Source organism: Lissotriton vulgaris, chromosome 5, assembly GCF_964263255.1.
Source record: "Lissotriton vulgaris chromosome 5, aLisVul1.2, whole genome shotgun sequence".
NCBI lineage: Eukaryota > Metazoa > Chordata > Amphibia > Caudata > Salamandridae > Lissotriton > Lissotriton vulgaris.
Window position 1 is genome coordinate 467,884,693 of NC_141693.1, and position 10,390 is coordinate 467,895,082.

Genomic DNA, 10,390 nt, shown 5'->3' on the forward strand with positions numbered 1-10,390 from the left:
AGGTGGCTGGATGTATGGATGGATAAAACGTTGCATGGATGAATGATGTATGGATGTGTGAAAAGGTTGTGGGATGAATGATGGGTGGATGGATGAAAGGGTAGGCGTATGGATGTATAGATGAAAGGGTGGATGGATGAAGGATGGATGTATGGATGGGAGGATGAAAGGATGGATGGATAGATAAAACATTGCATGGATGGATGTGTGAAAAGGTAAGTGGATGAATGATGGATGAAAGGGTGTGTGGATGGATGTATAGATGGGAGAATGAAATGTTAGATGGATGTATGGATGGAGAAAATGTTGCATGGATGAATGATGGATGGATGTCGGAAAAGGTGGGAGGACGAATGATGGGTGGATGGATAGAAGGGAGTATGGGTAAAGGATAGATGTATGGATGAAAGGGTGGGTGGATGGATGTATAGTTAGGAGAATGAAATGGTAGATGGATAGATAAACGCTTGCATGGATGAATTATGGATGGATGTGTGAAAAGGTGGGTGGCTGTATGATGGGTGCATGGATAGAAGGGTGGATGTGTAAAGGATGGATGTATGGATGGAAAGAAGAAAATGTGGATGAAGGATAGATGGATGGAAGGATGAAAGGATGGATGGATGTGTGAAAGTTTGAGTGGATGAATGATGGTTGGATGTGATGAGGTCTAACAGGCGCATTTATTGTTGTCAAAAGTTGATGAGGAGTACCAGTTTCTAGAAACTTTTGTTGGAAGGGGGTCCTTATGCCAAAAAATCTTTTACAAGTGTGTCTCGCAAGTGTGTCTCGGCATCAAAAAGTTTGAAGACCTCTGCCCTACACACACTTACACAGAGCTCCTCACACACCCACCCAGAGCTCTTTTCACACTGCAAGCTTTTTCCATACACTGTGAGGCACACACACTGTGATGTACTCTCACACACTGCGAGCTCCTCTCACATACGGGGAGTCTCCACGCACATTGCGAGCTCTACAGACTGCAAGCCCTATACTCTGCAAGTCGTACACACTGCAAGCTTAACACACTGTTTGGCATTGTACATGAGGCCCTCAGAGTCTATACAGCTTTGGAGAGTTATTTTGCAACTGTTTATTATAAAGAATAGATTCTTTCTTAATTTTACAAAAAAATGATATTGAAAGACACTTGCAGTTGTAAGTCTTTTTGAAGTATTTTTTTTTACTATTTTCTTTCGAAGCTCACAATGCTTATTGTTGACTTGAATTGCTCATATTACAAATGTAATGTGGGACAATATATCTTATAGGAGTTCCAATGAACTTGTGATTTGTAATTTTTTTTACTATTCACTCAGAAGTTAGAAGACAGATGAACTTGCTATAGGATATACAATGAGTGCATTTGTTATAGCTTAAAAAACAATATTTTTGCACAGTAACATGTTATGCAGTTCGAAAATAGATATGGACTGTAAGTGCCTATCTCATTCACATTGTTTAGCTTGTTGTGAGTATTATCACTGAATAGCAGTTCTAATGAACGTGGGATATGGTTTTTTTTACCATTCTTTCTGAAGGTATAAGACAGATGAATTTGCTACAGAACATAGAATGAGTGCATGTGGTATAGGTTCTTTAAAAAAAAAATTTGCACAGTAACATATCTTAGGCATTTTGATCAATTTGCTATAGAACATAGAATGAGTGCATTTGTTGTAGTCTCTTTAAACTAAATTTGTCCAGTAACATATCTTATGTAGTTTGTAAATAATAATGCAAAGACAAGATAAGAAGGTTTAAAAATTTTATTTAAGTAAATATATTTACTATTATTGTACAAAAGCAAATTAAACTTTAATGAAAATACTGGGGTTTTTTGCATTTTTTATGAAACATAATTTGAATATTTTCTTTTTTTACTTCTATTTACAGTAAAGTATTGTGTCCTGTTTTACAACTCATGTATTTTTAGTATGTATCCATTTTGAAAAATGACATTAACATTTTTTGGCAAGTTAGGCATTAGAGCTTCTTGAATGTCGTCAATGTCGGCTGGTATATTGAAGAAGTCCATTAGAATAGTGTTATTTATTTCCACAGATTGTAAATTTTCGGCGTTCTCAATATGTACATTTAGTGTACAGTGTTCCTGATTTGCAGTTTCTAGCCCATATATAGTCAGATTTATTTCTTCTTGTGGTGGTTGTATTTTCTGTGAAGGAAAAAGAAAAGAGTTAGTTCATTAATTTTTATTGAAGTTCTTTTGTTTCTTTTTTTTTTGTGTTGACCTAAGGAAAAAATTCTTGTTATATGCAGGCTTAAATCATGTTAATAAGTGGTGAAGATATTTCAAGAAAGGATAGATGTGAGTAAAGATAGTGAAAAGGTATAATATAGTGTGTATAATAGAGGATTAGAGACTGTTTTGTAATGTTATAGCTACTTTAGTAAAATACGTATTAATAAATAGTGACTAGTAGGTACTAGTATTGTGTTTTAGAGTAGTATTGTAAATAGTGATTATAGTTAATAGTGCAGTCTGAGTAGAGTTTGTGAGTTATTAGTAGAGTGTGTATGAGTTCTTTAGTGCATTGTCGAATATTTGTGGGAGTATTTCAGTTATTGGCGTACTAGTATAGAGAGAATTAGAAAGGGACAAAAAATTGTGTACTAAAGTGTTAGTATTAAAGTCATATTTGTAAGTGATAGTTGGGCATTATTAGTAAGTTATTTTGAAATAGTGAAAGTTATTTTTCCGTAATAATGTGTTTTTTTATGGTGTGAGTAATAAAGAGAGAGTAGTAAAGATTGAGTAGTAGATTTATTAGGGGAGAGTATTAGTGAGTTTTATAGTAGTGATTAGTAGAATATGTAGTATAGCTTAACCGATTTAGATAGTGAGTATTAGAAGAGAGAGTTAGAGGGAATTGTATTTAGTGAATATAGAGTTCTATAGTGTTTTAAAAAGTAAATAGTATAGATTGAGTAGTAGAGCAAGGTATTAATAGTTTAATAATTTGTACTTACTTGAAATTGTGTATTTCTTGTTGTGTTCAACATTTTATTGCTGTTAAATTCATGCACTGTCAGGTGCGTCATCTTTATGTAGGAACCAATTTCTATCGGGAAGTCTGTGGCATCTCTCCAAAGAGTTATTTTCACTGAGTCCGTTGTATCTTTCACAGTTATTGATTTAAGTTTTGTATCTTGGCCAGCAATAATAATTGTTTTTGTTTCTTCTTCCTGTAAGACAGAAAATTTGTAATAGAAATTTGTTTATTATGTTACAGTGTTGGTGTGTAAGAGTGTGGGTGTTAAAGAGTGGGTGTGGGAGTGTTGTAGTAGAATGTGTGTGTTAAAGAGTGTGTGTGAAAGTGTGTTTTTTATATGAAAGAGTGTGTGATAGAATGTTTGCGAAAGAATGTTTGCGAAAGAGTGTTTGCGAAAGAGTGTGTGTGAAAGTGTGTTTTTTTATGAGAGCGTTTGCCAAAGATAGCGTTTGCCAAAGATAGCGTTTGCCAAAGAGAGCGTTTGCCAAAGAGAGCGTTTGCCAAAGAGTGCGTTTGCCAAAGAGAGCGTCTGCCAAAGAGTGCGTCTGCCAAAGAGTGCGTCTGCCAAAGAGTGCCTCTGTGAAAGAGTGCCTCTGTCAAAGAGTGCGTCTGTCAAAGAGTGCGTCTGTCAAAGAGTGCGCCTGTCAAAGAGTGCGCCAGTCAAAGAGTGCGCCTGTCAAAGAGTGTGCCTGTCAAAGAGTGTGCCTGTCAAAGAGTGTGCCTGTCAAAGAGTGTGCCTGTCAAAGAGTGTGCCTGTCAAAGAGTGTGCTTGTCAAAGAGTGTGCCTGTCAAAGAGTGTGCCTGTCAAAGAGTGTGCCTGTCAAAGAGTGTGTTTGTGAAAGAGTGTGTTTGAGTGTGTTTGTGAAAGAGTGCGTTTGTGAAATAGTTCATTTGCGAAAGAGTGCGTTTGTGAAAGAGTGCGTTTGTAGAAGAGTGTTTTGATAAATAGTGTTGTTGTGAAAGAGTGTGTGTTTGTATCAGTGTGTTTGTGAAAGAGTATGGCTGTGAAGTGATGTAGCTAGTAAATAGTGGTTGTGAAAGTGTGTTTGTGAATAGTCGTTGTGATAGTGTGTTGGTGTGTAATAGTGTTTGGGTGTAAGAGTGTTGATGTGTAAGAGTGTTGTTGTGAAAGTGTTTGTGTGTAAGAATTGTTGTAATAGTATTTTTTAAAGACTGTGTAAGTGTTTTGTAAAGGGTGTTGTATATTGTGTGGGTGCAATAGTGTGCTAGTGGTAAAGAGTGTGTGTGTTTAATATTGTTGTAGTTAAAGAGTGTGTTGTAGAAAGTAGTGTGTGAAAGAAGGGTGTATGTGTAATAGTGTGTGCGCGAAATAGTATGTAATAGAGCATGGGTACTCGCAAACTTTCTCTCGGGGGCCAAATTTACAGTGTGGTTTGTGTCCGAGGGCCGCACCGGTGGGGGGGGGGGGTCAGTGGGGGGGGGCGGGGCTAGAGCAACAAAAAAAACTGTGACCATGAGGTTGAACACAGGTCCCTGCAGCAGACGCCTTCGTCCACTGAGCCACCAGACCCGGCATTCACACATCTCTCTCTCTCTCGCTCTCTCCCTCTCTCTGACTCCCTCCCTCTATCTATTTCTCTCTGCCTCCCTCCCTCCATCCCTCTATCTCCCTCTCTCCCTCCCCGGTCTCCCTCTGTCTCACTCACTCTGATTGTCTCACTCCCTATCTTTCCCTATCTCACCCTCATTCTGACCGGCTCACTCCCTCTCCCTCTCTCCTTCCCTCTCCCTTCATCTCCTTCCCTCTCCCTCCCCTTCCTTCTCCCTCCCTCTCCTCCCTCTTCCTCCCTCTCCCTTCCCTCTCCATTCCTCTCCTTCCCTCCCTCACCCTCACTCCCCTTCCCTTCCCCTCACTCCCCTTCCCCCTATTCCCCCTCTCCCTCCCTCACTCCCCTTCCCTCACCCTCACTCCCTCCCCTTCCCTCTCTCCGTCCCTCACTCCCCTTCCCTCACTCCCTCCCTCACTCCCCTTCCCTCACTCCCCTTCCCTCACTCCCCTTCCCTCACTCCCCTTCCCTCACTCTCTTCCCTCACTCCCTTCCCTCACTCCCCTTCCCTCACTCCCTCACTCCCGTTCCCTCACTCCCCTTCCCTCACTACCTCCCTCATTCCCCTTCCCTCACTCCCCCCTTCCCTCACTCCCTTCCCACACTCCCCTTCCCTCACTCCCCTCCCCTTCCCTCACTCTCTCACTCCCTCCCTCATTCCCCTTCCCTCACTCCCCCCTTCAGTCACTCCCCTCTCTCCCTCACTCCCCTTCCCTCACTCCCTCAATCCCCTTCCCTCACCCCCTCCCTCACTCCCCTTCCCTCCCTCTCTCCCCTTCCCTCCCTCCCTCCCTCCCTTTCCCTCACTCCCCTTCCCTCCCTCCCTCACTCCCCTTCCCTCACTCCCCTTACCTCACTCGCTCACTCCCCTTCCCTCACTCCCTCCCTCATTCCCCTTCCCTCACTCCCCCTTCCCTCACTCCCCTTCCCTCACTCCCCCACTCCCTCCCACACTCCCCTTCCCTCACTCCCTCCCTCACTCCCCTTCCCTCACTCCCCTTCCCTCACTCCTTCCCTCACTCCCTTCCCTCACTCCCTCACTCCCCTTCCCTCCCTCACTCCCCTCTCTCCCTCACTCCCCTTCCTTCCCTCACTCCCCTTCCCTCACCCCCTTCCCTCACCCCCTCCCTCACTCCCCTTCCCTCCCTCCCTCACTTCCCTTCCCTCACTCCCGTCCCTCACTCCCTCCCTCACTCCCCTCTCTCCCTCACTCCCCTTCACTCACTCCCTCAATCCCCTTCCCTCCCCCTCCCTCACTCCCCTTCCCTCACCCCCTCCCTCACTCCCCTTCCCTCCCTCACTCCCCTTCCCTCCCTCCCTCCCTCCCACACTCCCTCGCCTCACTCCCTACCCTCACTCCCTTCCCTCACTCCCTTCCCTCACTCCCTTCCCTCACTCCCCTTCCCTCACTCCCTCACTCCCCTCTCTCCCTCACTCCCCTTCCCTCACTCCCCTTCCCTCACTCCCCTTCCCTCACCCCCCTTCCCTCATCCCCCTTCCCTCACTCCCCTTCCCTCACTCCCGTCCCTCACTCCCTCCCTCACTCCCCTCTCTCCCTCACTCCCCTTCCCTCACTCCCTCAATCCCCTTCCCTCACCCCCTCCCTCACTCCCCTTCCCTCCCTCCCTCACTCCCCTTCCCTCACCCCCTCCCTCACTCCCCTTCCCTACCTCCCTCACTCCCCTTCCCTCACCCCCTCCCTCACTCCCCTTCCCTCCCTCCCTCACTCCCCTTCCCTCACTCCCTCACTTCCCTTCCCTCCCTCCCTCCCCCACTCCCTCGCCTCACTCCCTACCCTCACTCCCTTCCCTCACTCCCTTCCCTCACTCCCTTCCCTCACTCCCCTTCCCTCACTCCCCTTCCCTTCCCTCACTCCCGTCCCTCACTCCCTTCCCTCACTCCCCTTCCCCCACTCCCTCCCCTTCCCTCACTCCCCTTCCCTCACTCCCTCCCCTTCCCTCACTCCCCTTCCCTCATTCCCTCACTCCTTCCCTCACTCCCCTTCCCCCACTCCCCTTCCCTCACTCTCCTTCCCCCTATTGCCCCTCTCCCTCCCTTACTCCCCTTCCCTCACTCCCCTTCCCTCACTCCCTCCCCTTCCCTCACACCCTCACTCCCTTCCCTCAGTCCCCTTCCCGCACTCCCTTCCCTTATTCCCTTCCCTCATTCCCTTCCCTCATTCCCCTTCCCTCACTCCCTTCCCTCACTCCCTTCCCTCACTCCCCTTCCCTCACTCCCTCACCCCCCTCCCTCACTCCCTCCCTCATTCCCCTTCCCTCATTCCCCCCTTCCCTCACTCCCCTCCCTCACTCCCCCTTCCCTCACTCCCTTCCCTCACTCCCTTCCCTCACTCCCTCACTTCCCTTCCCTCACTCCCTCACTCCCTCACTCCCCTTCCCTCACTCCCTCCCTCATTCCCCTTCCCTCACTCCCCTTCCCTCACTGTGCCTCCCGCACTCCGTCGCCCTCATCCCTCTGTCACCCTCATCCCTCTATCGCCCTCCTCCCTCTGTCTGTCTCCCTTTTTTCTGTCTCCTTTTCTCTGTCTCCACTTCCCTCCCTCTGTCTCTGTCCCTCTACCTCCATCCCTCTACCTCCCTCTGTCACCCCACCCTGCCTGTGTCTCCCGGACTGAGACAGCTTCCCCAGCCTGCTTTCCCAGCGGGCACAGACACACAGCTCCACCCGAGCATTTCACAGGTCTTCAAAAAGACCATTTGCTTGTGAATGGGGCATTGCTGTATTTCACACCCTCTTGGCGCCCCTGCAGATCCACTCTGGCTTCACAGGAATAAATTGCCTGGCCCCCACAGAGCAGCAGAGTGTTTTGCTACAGTCTTTGTAAACACAGGTACTATCTCTCATGGTCCGCGGGCCGCCACGGAAGGCTTGCCGGGCCGCTGCTGGCCCGCGGGCCGTACTATGAGTACCCGTATAATAGAGTGTTGTTTTTGAACTGTGTGTGTGTGAAACAATGTTTGCTAGTTTATGTTTGAAAGATTGTGCAGTAAGTATTGTGTGCAAGAGTATGCGTGAAAGAGTGTGTGGTATATAGTGTGTGTGTAAAAGTGTGTTAAAGGGTGTGTGTGATAATTTTGTTTATTTTTATAAGCTTACTTCTGCAATTGTCCCAGAAATGCTCATTAATGAGCGTAGTGTAGCTGCTTTAACTGTTTTTATAGGTGATATTGGTGGAGCAGGGGGTTGTAGGATATATTCTGCCTCTTGTATAATTTCTTGAGGTATAGTTAAGGGGATCATGCGGGATATTTTCGTTTGTTTCGTGATGATAATCACATTGTTTTTGGATAAGAAATTTCGAATCATAATAGCTTGTCCTTCTTTAGTTTGCTGGTAAAATTGCTCATTGTAGCATGTTGCTTTAATGCAACTACTTTCATCAGCTAGAGCTAGATGATACATGACTTTGTTCTCTTGTTTTGCATTTGTATAGTTTGTTTTTGTTGAACATTTTACAATGTTGGCTCTGATTGTTTTTTGGTACGGTTTGTTGTCTTCATGTTTAGATTTTTTGAGGTCTTGTATGGAAATCATCTGAAACGAGAGTAAATGTTAGTACACATTCTGAACATAAATTTTTCCCCTTTTGCTATTACCTGTAATAAAATAGCATGTTAATGAAGTGTTTGCATTTTAAACTGCCACCCATAATGCTTTGTGATCACTATAATATGATTCTAATGTACCGTAGTGCATGATGTTGTCATTAGTATAGATGTGATCTAGTGTTGAATTGTAGTCTGTTGTGTATTGTTGTATGTTTTGCTGGCATTGAAATTGCTGCAGCATATATTCTAATAGCAAAGTTCTGTTTGGTGACATTTGTGTTATATATATATATATATTGAAGTCTCCCATGATGACATATTTCGAATTTGAATAAAAGTTAATTATGCTACTTAAAACTTGTAATAATGTCTGCAAACGTACATGTGGTGGTTTGTACAGTATAATAAATAAGTATTCAGAATCATTAAGATGCTGAGTGAAAAATAAAAAGTCAATTTCGTGTTGTGTTTCATATATTGGCGATAAAAGCATGTTTTTCTTGTAATAAATGGCAATACCATGCTTTGTTTGCTGTTTGTGAAATTTATCGAATAATACTAGGTGATATTGTTCTATTAAGAACGTATTCTTATCTGCTTTTCTAGTTGTGTTTATTTCAGTGAGGCATATAATATCACTGTTCATGATATTTTTGTCTGATTTAATAGCAGTGTAATTTCTTTGCAAGGACCGTATGTTATGGACAATTATATTACACTGTTGTTTATAGCTATCTAATTGTGGTACTGATATTTGTAATTGCATGTGTGTTCTTAAACGTGTCATTTCTTCATGTACTTTTGGATGTACAGCTATTTTGTCTTTCTGAAAGTTTCTAATGTATATGTTGGCTAATGATTTAGCTCTGCTTAAAGCTACGTAATGCATATGATGTACTTTACTGTTGTTAAAGTGAATGTAAAGGGGCTCAATTGTTTCTCCTTGTGTTCTATGTATAGTTCTTGCAGATGATTGTCGCAATGGGAATTGTTTGCGTATAATTGTTATAAATTTCTGGGTATATGGGAAATGCCGTGTAATAGCATGAATTGGTGTCCAATGAGGCAAAATATTACTGTGATATATGTGTTTGTTTTCTTGTCTTGTTAATTTGCCTACTGTTTCTTTATCAAAATTAATCCAAATTACATTTGGGCTGTTATTGATAACTTCTACAAATTCTACTATACCTGGTGCACCATTTGTTAAACCATCATTGACATTTATATTGTTAGTTAAATCATATCTTAATTTTAATGCAATATGTAATATTGATGGCAGGCTCATTGTTTTAGTAGGATCTGTGGGCAACTGTTGGAGTAATTTTTTTTTACTGCTTCACTTAAGTCTGCTGAAACTGTATCTATTGCTGTAGCTGTGTAAACTGGGTAATGGGTTATATGTTCTAATAAAACTGCATTATTTATGCTATTGACTTCATTGTTAGTTCCCATAATGTAAGGGATCGTTTTGCTAATGTTTTCAGGTGGTTCTATTTCTCGTGTTTTTATCTGTATAATATCTTCATTTGTTTGTTTCCCTTCTCTTAATCTGTTTAGTAGTTCAGCAAATGGTAAGTCATTTTTTTGTCTCATGATTTTAGTTAACTCAAATAACTTGAAATGTGTCTGCCATAAATTAGTACTTACTGGCCTGTATGAATGTTTTGGGTTGTCAAATATGTATGGGTCAAAAACTGGCTTCAATTGGTAAAAGTCTCCAATTGCTAAAATAGATATTCCGCCAAAAGGGAGATCAGACATTTTTATCTCTTGCAATCTATTATGTATGAAATTGAATACATTAGCCCCTACCATTGATATTTCATCAATTATTAGCAATTTAAGATGCATTAGCTGACCTTGTAGTGTGCTTCTATTCTCATGAGTTAGCTGTCTATGAGTTAGTGTTTGTGAAATTGGTATTTTAAAAGTACTATGTAGTGTTTTGCCTTGAATGTTATGTGCTGCTTTGCCAGTTGGAGCTGTAAGCAATACATATATGTTATCTGGGTTTTCTCCTGCTTTTGTATTGTAATAACGTACTAATGTTTGGTAAAGTGCTGTAATAAGGAAACTTTTGCCTACTCCTGCACCACCTGTACAAAATGTGTAGCATGGTGTTTCTTTTGTTTTAACCCAATGCAAATGATGATATATAAAGTTAAGTTGTTCTGCTGTTAGATTTTGCATTATACTGTCATATTGTTCTTTTGGCATTATGTTATTGCTTAGT

General features: G+C 43.0%; 1 protein-coding gene across 1 annotated transcript; it reads right to left on the minus strand.

The window, feature by feature from the left end:
• Nucleotides 1-1,918: 1,918 nt before the first annotated feature.
• Nucleotides 1,919-8,140, minus strand: LOC147711096 (uncharacterized). Its single transcript, XM_086920108.1, has 3 exons — nucleotides 7,703-8,140; nucleotides 2,995-3,210; nucleotides 1,919-2,179 (listed from the first exon to the last, which is right to left on the minus strand). The coding sequence occupies exons 1-3, from the start codon at nucleotides 8,138-8,140 to the stop codon at nucleotides 1,919-1,921; spliced, it is 915 nt and encodes a 304-aa protein (XP_086776234.1).
• Between the last annotated feature and the right edge of the window lie 2,250 nt (nucleotides 8,141-10,390).

Coding starts and splice junctions, on each gene's coding strand:
- LOC147711096 (XM_086920108.1), bottom strand. CDS start 8,140: ATGATTTCCATACAAGACCTCAAAAAATCTAAACATGAAGACAACAAA. Junction 3,211..7,702: donor TTTCTGGGACAATTGCAGAA/GTAAGCTTATAA, acceptor TCTGTCTTACAG/GAAGAAGAAACAAAAACAAT. Junction 2,180..2,994: donor CAAGAAATACACAATTTCAA/GTAAGTACAAAT, acceptor TTTCCTTCACAG/AAAATACAACCACCACAAGA.